General features: G+C 34.3%; 6 protein-coding genes across 11 annotated transcripts; 3 read left to right on the forward strand and 3 right to left on the reverse strand.

Annotated features, from left to right (window-relative positions):
* The first annotated feature begins 182 nt into the window (after positions 1–182).
* Positions 183–4111, forward strand: LOC124441213 (protein arginine methyltransferase NDUFAF7, mitochondrial-like). Of its 2 annotated transcripts, XM_046991644.1 has the most exons (13): positions 183–483; positions 558–670; positions 936–995; positions 1070–1150; positions 1238–1348; positions 1417–1542; positions 1620–1689; positions 2104–2162; positions 2227–2282; positions 2414–2618; positions 2963–3071; positions 3388–3455; positions 3523–4111. In XM_046991644.1, exons 1-13 carry the CDS (start codon positions 342–344, stop codon positions 3661–3663), a joined length of 1341 nt encoding a protein of 446 aa, XP_046847600.1. In that variant the 5' UTR covers positions 183–341; the 3' UTR covers positions 3664–4111. The 2 variants fall into 2 exon arrangements, with proteins under 2 accessions (XP_046847600.1, XP_046847601.1); XM_046991645.1 differs by lacking the exon at positions 936–995 and having other exon boundaries at positions 184–483.
* Positions 4112–4776: 665 nt separating this feature from the next.
* On the forward strand, positions 4777–8946 carry LOC124441216. The gene is made up of 10 exons (XM_046991647.1): positions 4777–5235; positions 5409–6194; positions 6331–6450; positions 6849–6935; positions 7071–7283; positions 7737–7895; positions 8001–8084; positions 8155–8228; positions 8304–8392; positions 8516–8946. Exons 2-9 carry the CDS (start codon positions 5827–5829, stop codon positions 8315–8317), a joined length of 1119 nt encoding a protein of 372 aa, XP_046847603.1. The 5' UTR covers positions 4777–5235; positions 5409–5826; the 3' UTR covers positions 8318–8392; positions 8516–8946.
* On the reverse strand, positions 8887–15594 carry LOC124441212 (tRNA pseudouridine synthase Pus10-like). The gene is made up of 18 exons (XM_046991643.1): positions 15355–15594; positions 15086–15220; positions 14924–15010; positions 14746–14780; positions 14534–14648; positions 14289–14350; positions 14085–14133; positions 13819–13901; positions 13660–13745; positions 12404–12486; positions 10937–10979; positions 10723–10779; positions 10520–10652; positions 10397–10450; positions 10261–10324; positions 9572–9615; positions 9194–9292; positions 8887–9091 (listed from the first exon to the last, which is right to left on the reverse strand). Exons 1-18 carry the CDS (start codon positions 15484–15486, stop codon positions 8959–8961), a joined length of 1494 nt encoding a protein of 497 aa, XP_046847599.1. The 5' UTR covers positions 15487–15594; the 3' UTR covers positions 8887–8958.
* Positions 15595–15619: 25 nt separating this feature from the next.
* On the reverse strand, positions 15620–17675 carry LOC124441219. Of its 2 annotated transcripts, none has more exons than XM_046991654.1 (6): positions 17529–17675; positions 17354–17432; positions 16823–16974; positions 16364–16430; positions 16206–16267; positions 15620–16134 (listed from the first exon to the last, which is right to left on the reverse strand). In XM_046991654.1, exons 1-6 carry the CDS (start codon positions 17673–17675, stop codon positions 15889–15891), a joined length of 753 nt encoding a protein of 250 aa, XP_046847610.1. In that variant the 3' UTR covers positions 15620–15888. The 2 variants fall into 2 exon arrangements, with proteins under 2 accessions (XP_046847610.1, XP_046847609.1); XM_046991653.1 differs by having other exon boundaries at positions 16355–16430.
* A 69-nt stretch (positions 17676–17744) lies between these two features.
* LOC124441206 lies at positions 17745–23071 on the forward strand. Its single transcript, XM_046991633.1, has 12 exons — positions 17745–17793; positions 17859–17938; positions 18707–18823; positions 18943–19039; positions 19168–19284; positions 19405–19450; positions 19566–19574; positions 19827–20180; positions 20637–20820; positions 20892–21228; positions 21331–21504; positions 21644–23071. Exons 1-12 carry the CDS (start codon positions 17776–17778, stop codon positions 22883–22885), a joined length of 2775 nt encoding a protein of 924 aa, XP_046847589.1. The 5' UTR covers positions 17745–17775; the 3' UTR covers positions 22886–23071.
* Positions 17789–24678, reverse strand: LOC124441218 (G patch domain-containing protein 11-like). 4 transcript variants are annotated; one of them, XM_046991650.1, is made up of 7 exons: positions 24308–24678; positions 24190–24231; positions 23925–24124; positions 23685–23786; positions 23510–23591; positions 23267–23367; positions 17789–18062 (listed from the first exon to the last, which is right to left on the reverse strand). In XM_046991650.1, exons 1-6 carry the CDS (start codon positions 24582–24584, stop codon positions 23306–23308), a joined length of 765 nt encoding a protein of 254 aa, XP_046847606.1. In that variant the 5' UTR covers positions 24585–24678; the 3' UTR covers positions 17789–18062; positions 23267–23305. The 4 variants fall into 4 exon arrangements, with proteins under 4 accessions (XP_046847606.1, XP_046847608.1, XP_046847607.1 ...); XM_046991652.1 differs by lacking the exon at positions 17789–18062 and adding an exon at positions 19690–20443; XM_046991651.1 differs by lacking the exon at positions 17789–18062 and adding an exon at positions 23033–23172.
* Positions 24679–24686: the final 8 nt, after the last annotated feature.

The following is a 24686-nucleotide window of genomic DNA, read 5'->3' on the forward strand; positions in this document are numbered from 1 at the left end:
AACGAAAGTATAAATTTCCAAAGTATAAATTTCCGAACAAACATTATCTATTCATTATTCAAACAATAGTGACTAACAATGAACATCCAATATAAAATTAAACAATTAATTAACAACTACTCACTCAGTACGTTTCTTTGTAAGCTCAGGGCTGATTTCCATCAATTTTAGCAGCTGAAAATATCATATTCGACTATTAAACCATTATTCAACAGAGCGACAAAAAACTCATAATCCCGCTATTTTTTGACAAACATCGTGTAGTGTGCTGCGGTGCTGCCCACTGTGTATTTGGTCAGCGTATATTCCTCAATTGTTGATGGTACTTTACTTTAAGAAACATGAGACGCTCGAGTGCTCAACTTTCTCGGGGTATCGGGAGGCATGGTCGTAAACAGGATTTTAGCTTCTGTCAGGAACAAAAAGAAATGACCAGTGTACTGCAAAGGATATACTATCCTGCCAGAAAGAGCATAGTACTTGGTACATGGTACAATTGTATGTACTTAGGACTATTTTTAAAAAATGCTTCAATTTAATTTTGTGATATCACCTAGCCTATAATCAGTGCTCTGTCACAAATTCTACCACTGTGCAAAAATGGTTTCATACTTCACCTTCTTCATCATCAGAAACCAAGCTGGCAAAGACATTGAAAGAAAAAATTAAGGTACGCTCATTAAGGTATGCTCATAAAGGTGCTGCTCACCAATAATCACTTATATATCCTTATGTGTACACATATTGTCATTGCAATCAACAATAACCATGCATGACCATCGAAAGTACAAATAATTACTCAATTATGTGTTCACATATTGCAATTATAAGCACAAACTACAGTAAAAAACTGCAAAACTAGGGGTAAAGTAATTCTGTTTATTAATCACCATAATATGCTCTATAAGAAATGAACAAAGTGTATATATCTTTAGTTATCAGGACCCATAACTGTAGCAGAGTACATGCAAACTGTTTTATCAAATTCATCAGAGGTGCTGAGGTTTTTTATTGGACAAAGTCATGCAAAGAACGTTTTGTTTTTCGAACAAATTGTATTTCTTCTTAGAGTTATTACATGAGGAAAGACATTTTTGGTGAAAATGGGGATTTTACTACATCCCCTGAAATTAGTCAAATGTTTGGCGAGGTAATATTATCACCAAGGCTAGTTCTATTTGTTTATTTCCAATAAATTCTATAAACGATCCATGTTGTCTCATATTTTTATGATCAGTTGATTGGTGTCTGGTTCTATGAAAGATGGATAAATTATGGATCTCCTGAAAAGCTCAAGTTTGTGGAACTCGGTCCAGGACGTGGAACACTTGTTTCAGACATCTTAAGGGTAAAGGTTATAACACACATTCTCTAGAGTACCTATTTTTATTTTTATTACTTTGCTTTCTTGTAAAGGTTTTTAAAAAATTAGGTAACATATGCAAAGCTTTAAGTTTGCATTTGGTTGAGATCAGTCCAGCTATGAGAGACATGCAAAGATCTTTATTATGCAATAGAGTGTCCATTGAAGATGACCCTCAGGTAACTAATAATTGGAACTATTATATGAAGTATTTCAATCATGGTTTGTAGTTAGTATATATTTACATTTATTCTAGAGTATTTCAACACGAACTGAACAGGGCGTTCCTATAACCTGGCATCATGTTGTACAGGATATTCCAAAAGGTTGTTTGCAGTTTCTTTTCATAATTTTTAAGCATGCAATCATAGATATGATCCAAATATTTTAAGAGATCATTGATCGTATTGCTATTATAGTCATGGAACATAGCCCTTTACAAGAAGCTTCGGATCGGTTGAACGAATCTTGACAGTCACCGTGACTTTTGAATTGTGCCAAAATCTTTTAGAGGGGAAACAGCTGCGATTTCAACTGAGCAATCAATGGAGTAAAACTTTAATTCAGAGATAACAAAGTTTCATGATTGTGTAGTACATATAATCATCTTTTTAACACGTTGCAAAAGTCACTATTGGGCTTTGTACAACGGCCCCGAAGACATTGACGATAGCATGAAAAATGAGCGCTTACGTAGCTGTTATTTCCTTGGAATGCTAATTTTGCAATGATTAAATTAGGTTTTTCATTTTATCTGGCTAACGAGTTCTTTGATGCCCTTCCAATCCACCAATTTAAAGTAAGTACAACATCACGTCCAATTTTACCGTACTTATGATTATTGAACTGTGAACCGTTTTCAGCTGACAAAGTATGGATGGCGAGAGATTCTTGTGGGTATTGATAAGGATATGGATGGGTAATGTATGACAATTAAGGAAAATAGTATTTTAAAATTAGCATTTCTATAGAGAGGATCAGCGTTTTTGTAAGATAAAGAAATCATTCTCTTCCGTTATCTTTTCGTGAGAGACTTTTCTCTAATTACAGACAAGATCGCTTGAAATTTTTTCTCGCCCCAAACCCCACTCCAGCTATGGTGTTTATACCCGAAGATGCACCGGCCGATTTCCTCGAGGTTCGACCTCAAGCTAATGTGATTGCTGAACACATGGCGCAAAACATGCAAAACTACGGAGGATGCTCCCTTCTAGTGGACTATGGTGATTACTCATTTCAAAGAAATACACTTAGGGTATGTAAAACTTAATTTTGACTTAGAGAAACCCCTTATCAACCTCTGTAGTAAAATGTAAAGGAGTAATTATAGAACACCTTCTCACATGTACGTATTTGCATTAAGCATAACACTATGATATGTGATAGATAAACCCTGTTGTAATAAAAAAAACATGTCCAGCCGACAAAAAGTAGTGTACGGGAAAAACACCGTCCATGCATTTAGTAGCTAGATACTAAAGGTTGATTTTGTGTCTGGGTTTTCTGTAAGTGTATCAATGTACTACTTTAAGATGTGTTATGCTATTGTTTTTTAATATTAGTGCGTTCATTGAATTACCCAATTTAATTTCGTTAAAGGCATTTAAAAAGCATCAGTTGACGGACCCCCTGAAGGATATTGGTAATGCCGACCTAACATCAAATGTTAACTTCTCACATTTGCAAAAAGTGTTTATGAACTATGGAGGTGTGTAAAAAAGTGTTTATGAACTATGGAGGTGTGTAAAAAAGTGTTTATGAACTATGGAGGTGTGTAAAAGTGTTTATGAACTATGGAGGTGTGTAAAAGTGTTTATGAACTATGGAGGTGTGTAAAAAAGTGTTTATGAACTATGGAGGTGTGTAAAAGAGTATTTATGAACTATGGAAGTGTGTAAAAGTGTTTATGAACTATGGAGGGGTGTAAAAGTGTTTATGAACTATGGAAGTGTGTTTTAGATGAGTCAATACTTCTGGTCGCAGTCACATGGCTCAGTTAGGTATTTTTTGTCATTTTTATGCAGTTTCAACATTTGGACCAGTTACACAGCGTCATTTTTTGAAGGAAATGGGAATTGACGTGAGAAAACAGGTTTGAGACGATGGCGTTCATTGAATTGTGACGAGACATAATTTTGGTATTTTTTTTTGTCTTTTAGGTACTGCTTAAAAAGGCGACATCAGAACAGACGATCAATATAAACACATCATATCAAATGTTGACCGATGATAGAGAGATGGGAAATTGTTTCAAATTCTTCGCCGCTATATCAGAAAATGACAAACCGTCTGGATTCTAAAGTCCTTATGATATGATAACACTTTCCTACATCTGAAACGTGCAAACGTATACGACAAATGGCGTAGCCATTCCGCGAGTTTTAGTCATACTATGTAATTTTCACATCGTCATCATTATTCATTTTTTTATAAATCTACATTTCCGCGGTGAATGAACTCAATGCAATTTGCATTGTATGACTATAAATAAGCGGCTGGCTATATCTCGAAAATAAAAGATGAAAATTTAACTACATAAGCTAGCATGAGAGTGGAAAACACAGGAGCAGGGGAGAGGGGCTCCAGCTCACTAAAAAATCTTAGTAAAGTGAAGAGTCTTCAATTGAGGGCGCTGTGGTGATCACGGATTTACTTTAACATTATTTTAATTTGCTATTGTTATTGTAAACATATTATACTGTTTACACAGGAATGATAAAGTATTAACAAGATTTTGAAATAACCGAATGATTGACTAGAGTATGTTTCACTGTATTACACCGCAACAACTGCGTGCTTTAGTCAACAAAAATACGCCAACAAGAAATAGTATATTGAAGACTAAAGTAGATGATATTCTTTATGGTTATATACTTCGTTGATCATGTTTCGTTGTAGAACATGAGATAAAGTCAATTTTCTTAAATTCAGTAAAACTTCACGTTAAGAGTTAAATCGTGGAACTTCGACAGTTCAATTATATAACCGAGGTTTAATTATATCAAACTCTAATATGGAACTTCAGCTAACTGTATCCCAATCACAAAAATTTCTAGGTCTACAAGTTTCGTCTAACTCTCAACGGTTTTTACAACACCTAAATATGTTTATTTTTAGATAAAACTGAAATTATAAACTCGACTTTTGGACGAAACTCGACGGGGGTGTGTGTGTCGCATGATTAATTCTTTTGTTTGGATAAAGCGTCTACACAAACGTAATCATATTTTAGAGTTCATTCATTTATGAAAACAAACCAGTTGCGAGCACAACAAGAAAAAATCAACCACACATAGTTCTATGAAAAACACGAATTTTGCAACGCGTTGCTTCACCTGTGAAGATTGCTATTTTGTACAAACATACGAAACTACCTAAAGATGGTGTCATGCTGAGTGAAATGAAAGGTCATCACTTAAAAAACATCAAAATCTCAGCAAGATACCACATTCAGGCACGTATGATCTTCAAATTACGCAGTCATTTCATAATATCACGATTTTCTAGACTGGTACAGACGAGTGGTCATGCTTTTGCGTCTGTCGGAGAAAGCGACGATAGAAACGAACATATAACAGTAACATAAAGGTACAACAGTGCAGTAATTACTAACAGCTGGAGAATATCGAACCTTTCACATATACAGAAAAGTCAATGCAAGACAATGTACAAATCTTTCGCCACGAAAGCGTAAAAGGTTGTTGTGTGAGTCAGTGCAAGAGAGTTAAAGTTTCATTTGAGGGAGGAACTGTTTTGATTCAACAAGAAATTCCAACTGTCTATCACAAAAGAAAAAATGTTAAGAAGCTTGCAGCCAGTGATTATTATGTTTCATTTATTACTGGATATCACGGTCTGTTATCCACTTGAAGGTATGAAAACAAAGTAGTCAAAAATATAAATCTATTTTCATGAAAGATAAACAGAGCAAGACACAGTTCTGTAGAAATTATCAAGCTATCTAACGGCATATTCAGAAATGATCATATCTTTTTCTCCTTTACTATACGCATTAAGAAAAGGCACATATTTTTACGTCATATAGTCGGAGACCTCCAACCAACTTGTAAGCATAAAGAACGTCTTTACGAGAGTGATGGAATGATAATCGTTGAGAAAAATCTCAAAGAAAAATTATCATGCTCGTGGATAATTCACGTCCCGCGTGGATCATTCGTAAATCTGGAATTTTCAAAATTGCACGTTCATGATTTCTGTGCAGGAATCTGTCAATGCAACTATTTAAGAGTTGAAGTACATTCCAGGATTGGCAACCGAAGAAAGCATGGCAAATATTGTAACGAAAGAGCACCTCCTCCAGAACTAGTCTTTGAAGCTCGCAAAGTTCGCATGCATTTGAACGTAATGCCTGGTGGGATAGCAAACAAGACCAGTTTTATAATGAAGTATGCAATCAGATCACTAAAGTTTTCTAATCCTAAGAGAAAAATTTACTCCATCGTATGGAAAACAAATCCAGACGCCGAAGTAAAAACATCAACCTGAATATGTTGCTAACAAGAGCACAAGCGGTTCATCAATCAGAGAGTAGCAAAAATCTGTCAATTACTTCTCAACATCCTAAAACTATAGACACACAAAGTTTAAAGAAACTGCATAAAGAAACATTTGATATCCGCGCAAAGAAAGAAATACCAAATCAAAAAACGACGAATGCCATGAGGACGACCGAGCCAACAAAGATTCCTGAGTCAAGTAAACTTGTTATCCTATTGGCCATTGCTATTCCAGTCGTTGTAATTTTCATATTCGTCGTATTACTTATTGCCTACTATTTTCACAAGGCTGACATGAAAGAAAAGGAGAGCAGGTAAAAAAAGAGATTTTAGGATGATAAAGATAGGGGTATAAAATACAAAAACAAATTCATAAGATTTTGGTAGGTAAAGGTTTAAATAAAATGAGATACTTGACAGTGTACCTTATCTGGTATTATCATCATTTAGGGAGGATATGCGAAAAAGTGGTAGTATACTTAACGACTTAATCATGAACACTAGTATCACATTAACTCCGATGTTTTCCTTGGGAAAAGCAAGAAAGGAATCGTCAGCAAGGAAAGAAAGGTAAGCACATGGTTTATTAGTAAAAATAAATTTACAATACTTTCCACGCATATTTTACGTCATGAACACTTGACTGACGACAGTAAAAACGGTCAGGGATACTTTCATTAAATAGTAGTTATAAGTCAAGTTTTGGGCAAGAAATTTGCAAGTAGAGTGCTCAATGTAATATTAAAAAAGTGCACTTTCCTAAAAGTTAAGAATACTGTCATTGCATGTGTTTGCATGAAAATAAACACGGCATTAATACAGATTGGTGTAAACTGAGATGATTATGAGCAAAGACCGTATAGTGTTGTATATATATTGAATATACCTTCCTTTTTTACTTATTTTAAGTGTCTGTTCGTCTATACGCCTGTAATTTTACCTTCACAATATTACGAAAACATTTTTAGAGCAAACAAACTTTATGACGATATGCTAGAGAATTGGCGAATTATGCACGACGATAAAAAGAAGCGAGAAAAGGCGAGAGAAGAAAGGTAAAAGAAAATCATATTGCATTATCAGGAACTATTCGTATTTGGGGAGGGAGGGGGTGATCCACAAATTCGTTCTACATAGCCACTCACCTCATCTTCATATCAATCGGTTGTGACAAACTGTCATTTATACAGTATTAATACATGGGTGTCATACAAGAAGCAGAAACAACGAAGAAACATCAAAGAGGAGACACAAAACAACAACGAAGCGTTCGCAATGTTAGTCAGCAGCGCCATAAATGTCACGACAAAAGCTGGTCATACATCCCAGGAGATTAAGACTGTAGACAAACCGGAGATTGAAGATATTCCCGAGAAAATAGAAGAGAAGCCAAGAACAAACAGGTAAGAGACACTCGAAGCAAAATTAGGTCATCAAGACAAAACATTTTAAATTTTGAACATTATTAAGAGCGACCGGATCACATATATACTTCACGGATTAAGAATTCGATTATACTACGGTGCATTTTCACTGCAAAATATATTCACTTTTCTTTTCGTAGTCATTGCAATTACAGACTCTTATTCACAAATTCAGTCATTTTGTGTTGGCATTCGTTGCCACCCAATTCTCGTTTTGAGACAACTCACTTGCCTAGTTTCTAATGTTCTATGATTTTACTCATAGCGAGAAACAGAGGTAATAAAATACGTAAAATATGCGTTTAAGGAGAATTTGGTGGTTTATACGAATGTAAACAAGACTCGCCCTGCACAAGTTTTTAACAAATAAGTGAAATCATACCGTATAAGCACGTCAACAGTGTCTTTCCTTCATGATGATTTCTTCTTCAGCACTTTCCTTAAAGGAGACTCGACTGGTAATGATTACAATCGCGGATCCAAAGTATTCTCATGGAACGATATCACAATGAAAACACCAGTAGACAAAACTAATGAAGTTGAACAGCAAAATATGAGTGAAACAGAATTGAAAACCTGGGATAGTTGGGGGTAAGATGTGAAAAATGTTTTATCCCAATGGGGTAGTTCGAGGTAGAAAAGACTTTGCATTACACATGGGGTATACGAGTAAAATATATTGTTCAATATCTGTAGGTCTGATCATGTTCCCGCCATTATTGTAAGCCAGCCGAGTGTTGATACTGAAGACGAAGAATCAGAGCCTGGTGATACAGAAAGGTCTCAGAATTTACTTTTAAAACTTCCCATGTTAACTTTAATCTTATTGGTAAATATTTGATAACAACAGGTTGATAAAAGAGAAAAAACGCAGTTCGAATGACAAAACAAGTGAGGAAGACAAGAACTCCAAACAAAAACTTCGTTAGTATTTTCACAAAATCTATGATCAATTACTTTTCGACCGAAGTCAACTATTAAATGCCAAATTATCAATAGTTCCGATCAAGTGAAGGAAATTTTAAGAGGAAGTTATTCTGATGAAGTGGAAGAATGGTTTCAAAAGCCAAAGAAAAGCTCTTCACAAGGTAAAAGACCCAAAGTGTGTCCCTTTTGTAACTTCTGAGAAATCCAAACTCTACTAGTGAAACTTGTGATTCATGGAAAATTTTAAATACTTCCCATTTACAATCGTTTATTCACATCTATAGGAAGCTTAAATTACTAAAAAGGCGACTCAAACGTGAAATACGAGGCAATGAAGATTGATGATGACATTGACTAGCTGCATGTTGACAAAAGCCATTCCATTGAAAAAGCCCAGTGTTTAAAGCAACTTTGATCTTTCAAAACATCAAACAGTAAAATAATACTATACCGATTATTTTGATCATCACGTGTCGACGCAAGTAGGCCAATCAACGTCCACGGACTTAGGAATAAAAAATAACAGTTGACGATTCGTTGGTAAACAAACATTGTGCACAAAAATTTAACACTAGCCAATGAATGTTGATTTTAGTAAGGTGGAAACACCACAGTAAGGTGGATAGAAATGGTACAAGGTTGAAACAGTACGGTATTGTTTAGCTGTATTTTTTAATTAAAACCAAGAAATTTTCTTCAGGAAACTTTTTAGAAATAAAGAGTTATATTATTGACTGCACGATGTAGAAATACATCTTACCATGACATCAAGCTCTAATATGTCAGTTTCTTTATTCATAATTGTCGATAAATTCGGTTGGGTTCTACCAAAATCACCGTGAACAAATTCTTTTATATATCTGAATATGTAAGACTTCTCATCAAGGATCCGTACAATATAAACTATTCAATGACAATTTTAAACAATTTAAAGTCTTAAAAAGATAAATGTGAAAGGATACGTTCCTGCTTCTGTACAAAGATAAAGATAAAAATGGTTCTTGTCAATATATTCAGTCGACATGGTCAAAATTTTCCGCTGACGGTCAGCTAAAGGTCGCCTAAAAAATTAGAGTTTTGACTAAACTATACTAATATAAATAGGTTCTTCAACTTCCTCAATCAGACAAAAATGATGAGCACAATTGTCTTGCTTTTTAGATTCATCATTTCTATAGTGTAATGACCTTTATTTTATATCGTGGTACTTCGTTGTACTTCATGATACTTCATTGTACTTCATTGCACTTTAAACCAATCACAAACCCTGATCATATAAGTAAATACTATGCGAATCCCTTACTTCCCTCTATTGTGATAAAATTTTATGAAACTATTACCTGTGTAATACTCTTAATGGAGTCTTTTGGTTGAGCATAATGTCCTGATAAATATAAAATTGTACATGTATTGCAGAATTTTGCATTTATACTGGTATGGCTAACCGTGCACATGTTCAACTGTCCATACACGTTGTATCACTATCCTTGCATGTCGTGTGTATCACTGTCTGCATATGTCTATCAATGACTGTATGTATAAATGTAACACCGTCTGTACATGTATATAACTTTCTGTACATGTCTATCACTGACTGTATTTATAAATGTAACACCGTCAATATATGAGTAGCACTGTCTGTACATGTGTATCACCGTCTGTACATGTGTATCACCGTCTGTACTTGTGTATCACCGTCTGTACATGTGTATCACTGTCTGTACATGTGTATCACCGTCTGTACATGTGTATAACTGTCTGTACGTGTCTATCACTGTCTGTATATGTGTATCACTGTCTGTACATGTGTATAACTGTCTGTATAATCTGACTGTATGTATATGTATCACTGTATCTGTACATGTGTATCACTGTCTGTCTATCACTGTGTATGTATCTCTGTACATGTATCACCGTCTGTACATGTGTATCACTGTCTGTACATGTGTATCACCGTCTGTACATGTGTATAACTGTCTGTACATGTGTATCACTGTCTGTACGTGTCTATCACTGTGTAAAAAATCACCTTGTTATCATTCAACGAAAACAGTTCTTCTTCTGTAACACCCTCAGACACGTACACTAAAGCCCTTGTTTCAAATAAAAAGTATTTTAAACTAAGTACACATGGTAATCACAGCGATAAATTATCTTTCATCTACCTATATGTTTTTGTTTTACTTTTTTCCGCCTCCTTCAATTTCCCACATTCTTCCCTAATAAATGTTATCACCACGAAATCGTAAATTTCATTCAAGTCAGTTTTTAAAATCGTTTATTTTTACCTGGATATCTTTTGAAGATCTCTGATTTTGATATCATCTGTAGAGGAATTAACTTTCATCTGTAATTTCTTTATTTGCTCGAGATTTTGAGCGATTTTACGAGGGTTAATCAATTCCAAAATAAAAGGGCGACCTAGAGATGAATGCGAGCCACTGAGAATCAAGCGTTTTGGACCTGGGAGCAAAATGTTTCATAAACCTACCTTTGCCGAGCATGCGCACATCTACATCTTCACGTCCAGCAGAGGAAAATTTTGAATCTAAATCAAAATACAGCAAATTTCCTGTTTTAACAATAAGTATTAAACGTTGAAACACTCTCTTCTATGTAAAAGTGATAATAATTAATGAGTTTACTGATTGAAAAACTGACATAAATTGGTTTAGTTTAATATCTTGTCAAAATAAAAAATATACCATCAGACAAAAACACTTTCTCTATTTCTGCTGCAATCAACTCCTAAACAATTGAAAAATAAAACAAACTTTTAATGCCCAAATTTCAACTGGTACTAAACTAGAGATCCAAGGATAGTGCAAAGTTTCAAACAAAACACTGCATTTTGACTCATAATTTAACCATAAAATGCTTCAAACAATTTTAGATTCATATATCATGAGGCAAACAACCATTGACTTTGTAAATAAAAACATAAGCTACAGTTTAAATAACAACTTGTTGTTTTGTTGTCTTGTTGTGCAAGGTTTACGTAAGCTGCAGTTTAAATAACAACTTGTTGTTTTGTTGTCTTGTTGTGAAAGGTTTACGTAAGCTACAGTTTAAATAACTACTTGTTGTTTTGTTGTCTTGTTGTGCAAGGTTTACGTAAGCTGCAGTTTAAATAACTACTTGTTGTTTTGTTGTCTTGTTGTGAAAGGTTTACGTAAGCTGCAGTTTAAATAACTACTTGTTGTTTTGTTGTCTTGTTGTGCAAGGTTTACTTAAGCTACAGTTTAAATAACTACATGTTGTTTTGTTGTCTTGTTGTGCAAGGTTTACGTAAGCTGCAGTTTAAATAACTACTTGTTGTTTTGTTGTCTTGTTGTGAAAGGTTTACGTAAGCTACAGTTTAAATAACGACTTGCTGTTTTGTTGTCTTGTTGTGCAAGGTTTACGTAAGCTACAGTTTAAATAACAACTTGTTGTTTTGTTGTCTTGTTGTGCAAGGTTTACGTAAGCTACATTTAAATAACAATTTGTTGTTTTGTTGTCTTGTTGTGCAAGGTTTACGTAAGCTACAGTTTAAAAAACAACTTGTTGTTTTGTTGTCTTGTTGTGCAAGGTTTACGTAAGCTGCAGTTTAAATAACAACTTGTTGTTTTGTTGTCTTGTTGTGCAAGGTTTACTTATACGTAAACAATTTTGCAAAGAGTAATGTCTATGTAGATTGGTCCCAGACTATTAGAAATACCATCTGAGCATACACAGTCCACTTGACCGAGTGCTTTCACAGTCATGGCAACAAAAAACTGGATCAACGAGCACTACTTTAGCAGTAAATGTACGCTTGATTGCAAATTATTAAAAAATTATATGCGCATGCATGTTAAATAATGAAATCAAACGAAAATTGCCGAGCAGCCTTATGTGCGCAATATCACATAGAGAAAAGCATCAAAATTATCATGAAAAAAATTTTCTGTTCCAGAAGCGAATGTTTGCAAATGGTGGTAGCATAAAATATGTAATTGCCTATGAAATGAAAAGTTCTACCTTTACTTAGTCTTACTGTACAATATCATAGCCTCTAATATTGCTATTTTAATCGTCTACAGTACGTAACACCATTCAAGAATTTCTTTCAGGAGCTAAAAAATTTTTTGGGTAGGGGTGCGCACCCTCTTCACCCTGCAGAAAGTCCGCCCCTTGTCTTGGCAACATACCTCTACTGAATTTTCTGTCATTCTTTGCCCATTTACAATCCATGGCGACTGAGATAGGAACCGAGAATACTTATTATAGCGACCTGTTAAATAAAGAATGTTCATATCACACTGTCATCATTATCATGGAGGTATGCCCTACAAAAATTAGGAGATATTTGATATCAAATTGTCATAAATTTTAAAATTACTCAAATCTTAGACATTTTCATATAAAACTTTCGGAAAGTCCATTAATAAGGTGAAAATTGTGTGGGGAAAGAGGTGTAATTTTCCAGTGCTGAAAGTAATTATGTTTTCTATAATGTAATTTGTAACTGTAAGTAATAACAAAAATTAGGAATAAAAGGTAACGATAACTGCCTACATTTACGTCATCAACACTATCATTGTTACTTTTTATCTTTGTCCAGATTAAGCATACGGCAGAAGTGACCTTAGTCACTTTTGGTGGTTTCACCCAATTTTATAAACGTCTCATTCTTTTTATGGATTACTTAAGTACACATTTAACGTAATTTTCCGCAATATTTTTGGCCTTCTCCGATATTTAGAACACAACAACACAATGGGTTGTGAATTTGAAAATTTTTTTGTCAAAGTTTCAACTTGAGGTTGCAGCAAATGTTATGCTGCCGTTATTTATGAGAAGGGAAGTAACTTTGACAGGCTGTTCGTAACTAGTTACAAAAATTGTTAAGAAACTTAGTAACAATAACTGGTTACTTTTACCAACTGTAACTTGTTACAGTAGGTAGTTCCTTTTCAGAGGATATAACTGTAACTTGTTACAGTACGTGGTTCCTTTTCTGAGGATATAACTGTAACTTGTTACAGTACATAGTTCCTTTTCTGAGGATATAACTGCAACTTGTTACAGTAGCTAGTTCCTTTTCTGAGGATATAACTGTAACCAGTTACAAGAAATAAGTCACTTTTAGAGCAATAGTATTTTCTCTGGGGCACCTGCCTTATTTCAAACCCCTAACGTCATGATGTGAATCATGTGATAAAAGTTTGATTCTTGGGATTCTACATGTTTTTAAATAATTGCCATTTCTTATTTTAATGCAGTAATAAAATATTTTTACAGTTTTTAACAGATGTTGTACTAGGGCAACAGCTAATCCTCTATGATCAATATTATTTCAGTAAAAAGCAATCAGAATGTAAGCCTAAATAACATATAAATTGATAACCTCATAAAAAATGTCTCTACTCTCCATCATATAAGAATAGTTCATGACATGTCATACCTGCAAGGTACACAGGAGCATTTGTGCATTCCACTTTGGCAATTCTACATGGAATTTGGATTGCCTGAGGAGGGCAATTGCCAATTCTAAAGCAATTAAATTTATGTTACGCAAAAGAAAACACAGATATCTGCTAAACAACATCATGCTAAAACTCACTCTCTAAACTGCTGACAGGTTTCAATATTCTCAATGCACTTAGTAAGCTGCATAGCTGTAACAAATGGTTCACTTGCTATCACCTTGTTCATAGAAAGGTAAAAATAGAAATTCACAAGAATAAAAGTTTGAAAGAATGCAACATCACCACAAGTATACAAAAAAATAAGAAAGAACATTATTATAGTTGTCTTGATAACAAAGATGTGTCATAATATACCAGTAGAAATGATGTTTACAAAAATCAAAACTGAATTTAATCATACTTTTTTTCTTTTTCTCGGATGGCATTTCAACACTCTTTTCCCTGACACTCTACAAGAATAAAAACACTTGATTTATTGGATAATGCTTCTACAAGAATAAAAAAACACTTGATTTATTGGATAATGCTTCTACAAGAATAAAAAACACTTGATTTATTGGATAATGCTTCCATACATTCATTATCATTGGGCACAAGTACTCACAAAAAGTCAAGTTCTTTCATTGCTTCAGAATGATCAAGTATAACAGATATCGAGAACGGACTCTAACAATCAAAATATGGTTATGAAAATCAGATGAAATTATAAAAAGGCAGTAAATATACACCTTAATTGGGATTTTGTTCATGAATCATCACATCATTGTAAACCAAACATTCATTAATTAGCTAATACATGAATGTCATTCACAAAAGTCTGCTTTTGAAACGAAGAACATCCCGACATACTTTCTTATAGAACTCAACATCCAAGTTTAACTCCATCTGAGGTCCATAGACAAATTTTATACAATCTTTCAGTCGAAGTGTATCTTGAAGGGAGACTTGTTCTGGATAAATTGAACTAAAAAACATCAAGTACAACTTTAAGAGCTGACAACTTTTATCCCTGTTCTGGCATATTAAATAGTATAGCATGATTAACAAAGTTGACTGACTACCTGAAATTTTCTTTCAGATGCATCCACAATGAATGCTAGGACAAAACAATAGAATTAAAAGGGTAGTCTTGTCATTAGTTGGTATCAACAGAGCTAATGGGCAATGAGATGTTTAATGGTATTGACTTGCTGTTGTTGATCTCAAATTATCAAAGTAGCTGTTGTCTTTAAACCTTACATGGCGAAAAGTAAGCACCAAAGGATATGTGATTGCTGTGGTGAAATTGAAAAATTCATGATCAGATGACTTGACAAGATCACATATCTGAAATGTATAAAAAATGAATAAAAAAGACTTTAAGTAACATAGAATTTTTCCAACATTGACAATCAGATGTACCTTTGTAATAAGTGCATGTGATGTAGATGGTTGTAGAAGTCCAAGACATAAGATGCAAATAAAATCCCAAGAATTTTCAACATCTTTTTTTATAAATAATCCACTATAGGTATCTTCAACATAATTTACAATTTCCTAAGAACCCAAATATCAACAAAAAGAAGAGTAAACACGTTGAACAGAAAAAGAGACTTTGAGCAAATGAAAAACTTTAATAACTAATGCTATTCTTCAATGTATGGAGACACAGATGTACTAAAGATACATACATTATATGGTTTGGCATAAAAAGCAGCAGAAGAGTCCCGTTTTCCGATGTATCTCAGAATACATCGTGCACAACATTGCAACTCCTTCAAATTTTTAACAACCTCTGATAATTTAGAAATTTCTATGGACATGACGAAAGAATAAAACACAACTATTTTTTCATTAAAATTGCTTTGCACGAGAATTTGTCAACTCCATTGCATTGCTCCATTGGTCGATGAAACCTATAGAAACTTCATGTAAAGATAAAAATAACAGACAAAATTTCGAATACATTTTGTTATACATTATAAATTCAATATACATATTTACATGAATATAAAACAGTTATTTGAGGGTTAAAATAAAAAACGACAAAAGGAGTGATGTAGCCAGCCTGCAATGTTTTGGTCATGATATGAAAATTTCAGAACATTTTCAATATTCATTTATTTAGAAATTTCTTATTTCCACAATGAGCAAATTGTGAAAATAAAAAAATTTAAATGGCAAAACTAGATGAGCAGGCTGCCTATGTCACTGGAGAAAAGCAGCTAAAAACTTTTATTTTCATTACTTTTAACATCATTTTGCCATAGTTCAACTGTTGTTCTACCAGTGTCTTTTACAGAATCACAAATTTTTATTTCTTTTTTTGGTGTTTCCAAAAATGAATCAAAAGTAGTTGATATTTTTCTTTTGGAAAATAAAACATCTTTTAATTTCTGGCTCTCCACATTTGAGTTCATGTTAGCAGCAAATTGAAAACGTTCCAACCTTTCGCTTTCCTCAAAGATTTCCTTAAATTAAAATTAAGAAAATATTTAACAATGTTTATCACCAAAAAAAATAACCATTAAATTTAACTGACATTTGCAATTGTTGATAACTGTTCACTTGCTCCAGTAACCCTTTGTACATACTCTTCAGCACCTGAAAAAATTAATTCCAATGCATATTTTTACAGACAAATCATATTATGACAATGTTATAGAAATGTATATGTTTGTGATATAGTACAAACTCTACCAGCCATGTCTAATTTCATCTCAATATCTTCATATACAAGTTCTTGCTTTTCATTTACAATGCATTCCTATACAAAGAGAACAAAATCACATTTTCTTGAGTTTCAATCACTAGTGCATTGTTACAAAAGAAAGGTTATTTTAACTGAGACTGGGGTATTGAATGGTGTGCATATGGTAAAAGGAAATGCAAGTCAGGCCTCTTTTCCGTAACAATCTACGTACGAAGCAGTTAAAATAAAATAATTGCAATTCTTTTTTGAAGGTTGCAATCACAAAAGGATCATTACAGTTACAAAGAAAGTCTACAAAGAAATTTCTGACTTGATCTAAAACTAAAACAATCCTAAACAAAATTATTCTGGACATATCCCTTAGAAAAAGCCAGAAAGAAATCATGCAACAAACACTTTAATGTCCATGTATTATCCAAACAATAACAATCAAAATTTGACCTTACCAAATGTGAAATTTCATCATCATGTTTCACTTTCATAAATTCCTTTATCATCTTGGGGTATGTTTTGCGTTTCTTTATTGTTAAACGAAGAAAGTCTTCACTTTTCGAGCACATATCATTCACTTGCATTGCTCGTTCTTTATCAACTACCTCTGAAAGGTTCACATAACACATTTTAAAAGTAATCACATGTACATCATGCCATGCAATATGGATGAAATACAGGGATGATAAATTTTTTAAGCTTGTAAAATAGGTGTTTATATTTTCGTCACAACATAGAAATTTTGCAATCTTAGAAGTAATATTTTATTTCAGTGATTGCTCAGTTCAAACCTTATATTTTTCCTTTTTATGAATTTTTTAACTGTTTAAAAAAATTTGCTATCCATGCTTCATGCAACCTGCCCCAGAAATACATATCTATATCATAGAAAGATTTGAAAAAGATCACTAGCTGTAAGCATGAAGACTTGTGCTCATTATCACAATTCACAAATGATATTTACGACAATAATCAAACTGTATTACCTTGTTCCACTTTATTGCTTGGAGAATTTGATTCGGCAACATTTTCACGAAGAGCAAGTTCGACCGTCAGTTCATAATTCTGTAAATTCGCGAGGATGATTTGCCACAATCAGTTTTCACAATATGTACACATAGGTCCATAACAGTATAATGATTTCAAAAACGACTATCTCACCTTGCACAATGCATTTATAAAGGTGGTTTCTGATTCTTCGTTGCCCCATTCATTCTTTTTGGCATTATTCGTTAATTCTTCTTTGATAATTTTTTGTAAACTTTGCAGTAATTTCGGATTTACCTTTATTTTATGATTTTCCGCCATTACAAACAACAAATAACTAGCGGCTACTGCGCATGTGCATGTATCGCAACATCGTACCAGTTTAGCATCTTCACCACTGATTATCTTGACTGGAAAGAAAATGGGCCAAACTATGGAGGTATGAAACCACTCTTTTATTTCGTTTGTAATTCAACAATCTACCTTAATATACTTTTCTTAAAGGAAGAAAAAGGTCTTCCACATGATTCTGACGAAGAAGAGAGCTCTGAAGAAAGCGAAGATGATCAATTTTTTGATAACAGGTAGCTCACTATTTCTCTCAACTTCTCTCAGTTCTCTGGCTCCAGAACCATTTCATCCACACTTCGAGCCAACATTTTGACGTGCATCAATGTGAAACAAGCGTCCAAATGCAGTTTGTAAACTCTGTAATTCATAAACATATTTTACTTATCATAATAAAGTTAAGATATACTTGCTATTGTGCTATCTTGTGAATGCACAAATTAAGCAATATATCTCCTCAATGGCGGATAAGGTTGTTTTAACGATTTCCAAAAAGAAACTTCTTACAAATATGGAAAATCTAATTCATATACATTCGAGGCATTGCAAAAACTGTTACAATGATCAGGTTTCCATAACTAGTGGACCTGACCATGTTAATAGTTAATGTCCTGTTGTTCCATGGGTTAAGACAAAAGCATGGCTTGAAATAGCTGCGGTTATGAATCAGCAAAATAATTTAATGTCAGCAGAGATCATTACTGTGGTTTTATTTCTATGGAGAAAAGTTGTTCATTTTTCCAGGTAAGTTGACCATAATATTTTATAAAAAGTAGAAGAGTAAAGCTTAACATGAATATTATTACACTGTTTTTGATCTTAGTTATATTTTCCTTTCTGTACAAGTTGAATATCACAACATCATCATAATTGTTAATACAGGCCTGAGAACTACATAATTATCTTTACTGTTAACTCTTTGTTAGGTTACTGTGATATCGTTCACATCAATAAAGCAAAATGAAAATGGATTCATATCTAAATGTGAATGACATCTGTTTTAGCAAAGTTGACTGGCGTGTCAAAGGCAATCTTTTGAGAGGAAAAGACTTTCCCATTTCCCAAGATGGCAATTGCCCAAGATGTCAAAGCAACATACTTGTTTTTGTTATCTTAGATGAGTATGTTCTCACTGTTATGAGTAACTTTTACTACAAATTCTTTCTTAAAGTTATTACTACAGAAAACCATGCATGATTTTATTGTTTTCATGTTGAAATAAAAGAATTGATAATTTTAGGTTGTTTCCTATGGGTGACATGCCGGATATTTTTTATCATTTATTGAGAAAAGGAAAGGCAGTTTTATGGTCAAGTCAAGACAATAACTTGTGGAAAGTGAGCTACAATTTTTTGTCGTGATTAGTAAACTGCGTTACTTGTGATTTTATAGCAATTTTAATCAATATGTGTCATGTATATGGTAATTTTAATCAAAGTTTTATGTTCTAACATCATCATTACAGAAGGCACCCACTTTTATGTGTCGAGGCTCTTGTCCATTAGATCCATTGGCTGCTGGATTTAATATTAATTGGGACATTGTTAATTTGACTAAACTTCTTAAAGGCTTACTAAAATTGGTAAGTGATTATTATAATTTAATTTGTGAGTTGTGACAATGGGGAAAATTAAGCCTACCCTATATATTGTACATTTGAAAAAGTCACACATCTTACAACTTTATTACAATTTTTGAAAAGAATTTTGCAAAAGCACGGAAAAAACTTCAAGAAAATGGCACTAAAGGTATTTTGTAAACTGCCAAAATTATATGTTGCACCTTAAACTACCATAAAAAGCATGTTTTTTCATCTACAAGTAAACTTAGTGTTTAAATATCACCTTTCTTTTTCACATGCAGATGAAAATGGTAAGAAGCTGGTTTTGAGTTTGCAACTTGGGATGATAGGGAAAGTAATGTTTATGCAAAATAAGAGTAATTTGTTGCATGGAAACTGGCATAGGTATGGAATAGGGTTGAAACATTTCCAAGGAAGGTAATAAAGCTATTTTTATTCTTAATAATAATACTATCTTCCAAAATATTATCAATTGCACATGGCTTTCCCAATAATGGCATGGAAAGTACATCTGACTGAGTGCGAGCAAATTTTTATAATAGGAGTTACAAAGTCAGGATCTCTTAAAGACATGGAAGAAAAGCCAAAAAATGAAACCAAGTTTGCAGAGGGGAAAGAAACAAAGCAAACCATTAAGGAACAGCTTTCGAAAACTGATACAAAATCTTTGGTCAGCATCGTGACAACGTCCTCAAGTACCATCAAAATCACTTCAGCAACATCATCTACTTTAGCTGCAACCAGTTATCCAATTTCAAAAGATGGTTCCTGCCCACATTGCGGGTCAAATGCTGTGCGATACATCATCTTGGTGAAGGACTCTGCTAAAGATGCAAAACTACCACCAACGTTGGAAAAACTGCTGCAGCTACAAAAAGCTTTCAAAATGGCTAAAGGTGAAAGCACAGACTGATCTTCTGGAACTTCACTGTCATTTTTATGTCTTGTGTGGGCTTTTTCTTTTGGATACTCAGCTGCAGTTGGTTTTAGGTTCGCATATTCACCAAAATCGCGCGCATGGCACTTTGTCTTTGCATAAAACATACCAAAGCCGTGCTCCGGATTTTTTTAAGGTTTTTCCATCCAATTTCTTTGGATTGTAAAATACTTACCCTGTATAACTTATGTATTCACGTCGATGATGCGCAAAAGGGATCGACTAAAATTTAAAAATATTCCTTCATTTTAAATTGATGCACGCGTGTTTGAAACTAAAGCGCGACTGTAGTAAAATGTAATTTTACAGTATACATTCAAATATTACTATATCAATTATTTAGAGACTTTTTGGTGGATTTAAGCGTATGAAGCTGATTTTAACATGCATTTTCTTCCCCCTTTGTTTTATCTAGGCGCCAACGATCCACCTTCATTTCAATGTTGCTCGTGTTTGTATGGATTCAACTTAGATTGGTCCAAAACAAATCTCAAAAAGATCTTTAACCTTGAAGAGAGTACACAATCAAACACATATGTGCAAAGTACAACTGCTGGAGTTGTGCAAACAGCGCAGTCGCAGTATCCATCTTACCCCGCGTGAGTAAATAAAATTTCTGGAAACGCTGCTACCATGACCACCATTATCCCTAATTTAATTTCCTGTTTAGATCAAACTATGTCCCGTATAGTCCAACTGTACCATCTGCCATAGCTTACCCCTCATCCTATGGCTATCCCTCTGTGATGCCAGCACACCCTGCAGTGAGTGGTATCATACACCAACCTTACGTTACTCAATATCAAGGATTACAACAACCTTATCAAGCGGGAATGCCACCCCTTGCTTATGGACAACCCGTTGGACCAATGATCGGTCCACAAAATCAATTTGGACATCAGTACGGTGACGTTTACGGTGGAAGACCTCGTCTTCGTGTTCCCACTTACGGTCAACGTGGGACAGGTGGAGGAAAATGGAAAAGTGACACAAACGAACATGGACAGGTTTGTCGTCAACATAAACCATTTCTTGTTTACGTTGATGTTACATGAAGTAGAGGTGTCATACATTCATGATGGATAGAGTGTTTTTTGTTTGCTTTGCAGACCGTGGGAGAAGGTGACTGGCATACAAGTGTGGATGATTATAATTCTGAGACAGCGTCTAAATTTGAAAAGTTATTGGATAAGATAGACGTTAACGACGATGAAAAACCGCCCGGTGAAGATACTCAAGCAGAGTTCGAAATCGTGCGGTTACCTTCCAAAGACAAACCTAAGGACGACAAAGATAGTAATGCCACTGTAGACTTGAGTACCACCAAAAATCTTGCCAAAGATAAATGCTTGACTTGAGTACCACCATGACAAAGATAGTAATGGCACTGTAGACTTGAGTACCAACAAAGAAATCTTGCAGGATGACAAAGATAGTAATGCCACTGTAGACTTGAGTACCACCAAAGAAATCTTGCAGGATGACAAAGATAGTAATGCCACTGTAGACTTGAGTACCAGCAAAGAAATCTTGCAGGATGACAAAGATAGTAATGCCACTGTAGACTTGAGTACCAGCAAAGAAATCTTGCAGGATGACAAAGATAGTAATGCCACTGTAGACTTGAGTACCACCAAAGAAATCTTGCAGGATGACAAAGATAGTAATGCCACTGTAGACTTGAGTACCACCAGAGAAATTTTGCATTGCGAAACTAAAAAACTCAATGGAGACCTAATTCGAAATGCCGAAGTTTTTGATAACACTCAATCCACTACCGTTTTATCTTCGTCTACGAAACCCATTGAAAGCTCTGAAGCTGGCAAAATTTCTCAAGACGTTTCTCAGAATGACAACGAGAGAAGTGTCGCGTCCAATGAAATTCGTCATTTGCTCCAAGAAACGACAGACAAGATCGATTACTCGTCCAAAGACTTAGCAGTTTCCAAGAATGAGAACGACAAACTTTTGGCGCCCCATGGTCCTGTTCATTCATCAGGAGTGACGGCTGATAAAACTTTTAAAGGTGTTGATGTTTCTCGGAATGAGAACGAGACAAGTCTGATTATGACTAATGAACTTTCTCATTTGCCCGAAGATACAACGGACAATGAGAAGAGACATTTTAGCATTTCTGAGAATGAATACGAGACACGTCTGACTCTGGGGTTCCATGAATCTGTTCAATTACCAGAGGAGACGAAGAAAAATACCACAGCCGATAAAATTGCTGAAAATGTCGACGTTTCTCACGAGAATGAGATATGTCAAATGTCCAATAAACTTTCTCAAATGCCTAAAGAAACGAAGTGCAATGACGAGGCAAACGAAACTCATGAGGATTTTGACGTTTCTAACACAACAGAGCAATGCACTGCTCAATCTCGACCAAAATCATCTCGAGGCAGAAAGCGAGCAAGCACTGGTGTAAGTCGTAAAAGGTTACCACGAAATGCCAAGGCAAAGAAAATAGATGATAATGTTGAAGATGCTCCTTTTAATAATGATGAATCCATAAATAATAATGGCAGGAAGGAAGGAAAAAGTGCGGAAGAAACATCAGAGAGTAAACCTGTCATCAACGACATAATCAAAGATAATATTGAGGATGATAGTGGATCAAAAAGAGTAACTCGTGCTCGAACACTCCGACTAAAAAAATAAACTGAGTTCACATTGAAAATAGTTGTAAATCATGAAAAGAAAGATGTTAGGTCGTCCGAGAAAGATGTTAGGTTGTCCGAGAACGATGTGTCATCAATTTAAGCTATAATTTGTAAGGCACTAACTTTAAGGGAAAACTAAACAATATTTTTAAAGTTTGTTCAATACATTATGTTAACTTGTTAACAGTTGCTATTTCAAACAGTCACAAAAAGATACATAATCCATATTTATAGTTCTTTCACATTATTCATATTATTTTCTGGCATCAATCTCCCTTGGGTTTTCTGTATTTAGTTCCAAAGATGGGAAGCAGCCCAGTTTAGCTCTTAATGATGGAATGCATACTATTCTTTTGGCCTTTTATAAAACAGTACCTACCTTGGAGTAGAGCTCTTGCATTTATCTTGGACTAATCATTCAATAGTCATCATGAGAACTGGCAGTGTTTCCAGGACAGTTGGTTAACAAATCTTCATTGTCTACAATAGCAAAAAATATTCATTGCCAATTTTTTTCACTAATTGTTTTTAGTGAAATGGACTAAATTGTAGAATTGGACTGAAGGTAAATATGTAGTGGATTGTTTAAGAACTATATTGTTGTGAAACAGTATCAACTAACCTGTGTATGATGTACCACACCATATGCAATAGAAGTGAGTACTTCTCAAATAATCTGTAAGAATTGCCAATTTCTCGGAATTCTAGATAAAAGTAAAATAATGCTTGATGAACAGCAATGCTATCAAAAGAATTCAACTTCAGAAAAGTATTTCTGTGTCAAACAATAAAATTACTTCTATTTCCTCTACATTTGCCTCTTCACATTCCTCTTGCTCATCGTCATCAGTTTCTTGGGGTATTTGTGGCCAAAACCAAATTTCTTTGCACTCAAGTTTCTTTAAGTTCAAATTAATATGTTAGTACGAGTACTTCAATAGAAACATATGTATTGAAAGCTCAATAAAATACTTTGATAAAAATCCGGAGATACTTTTATATTCTTTCAAACATATGTACATATATTAATAGCTTACCTTTGCCTTATCTAATTGCTCACAAGCCTTTTGGCTTTTAAAAAGATCCTTCTCCACTTGCTTATTTGAAAATTTCTCTTTTTGTGTCTCACGGAACAGCGCGCGTTGCTTTTCTTCCAGTTTTTGACGTTTCTCTTGTGCAACCTCAAAACATTTCTTTTTTCTTTTCAATTCCATTTCCCGACCCAAACCTCCTCTACCTTTTAATCAACAAATTACTATTAAAAAAAAGAATATGTCAGTAATAAGTATCGTCTCACCTCACCTTCCTTGATAGACAGTGGTATGGGTTCTGTTCTACCTTCCCCTAAGAAAGACAAAACAAGTCTAAACTACAGCATCATGTATACTATGTACTAAAGTTTATGATATTTCGCTTTTACCCTGTTTTCCGAGTCCTTTTCCTTCCTGGAAACCCATTTTCTGAAGCAGAGCAAAACCTATGTTTGATCTACCAATAGCATTAGACAGTGCTTCTTCTCTACGCTCTTTTTCCCGTTGTTTTAAAGGTTTTATTCTATTTTCTGCTTCTTTTTGTTTTCTCTTGGCTTCCCTCTTGTATTGCCTTGCAGCAACTCCAAATGAAAGGCCGGGCCTGTTATCTTCGAGACCTAAAAGAAATGCATCTGACATATAATCTTCTTCGTCGTCGTCCGCCATGATGCTTGTTGTTTTTTGGAATACCGCTTACGACTTGATTGCGGGCATTTCACAATTAATTAAATTAAACCATGATACCATAATGCACAATTTACTCGTTGA

The sequence above is a fragment of the Xenia sp. Carnegie-2017 genome, unplaced genomic scaffold (genome assembly GCF_021976095.1).
Source record: "Xenia sp. Carnegie-2017 unplaced genomic scaffold, XeniaSp_v1 HiC_scaffold_20, whole genome shotgun sequence".
Lineage (NCBI taxonomy): Eukaryota > Metazoa > Cnidaria > Anthozoa > Malacalcyonacea > Xeniidae > Xenia > Xenia sp. Carnegie-2017.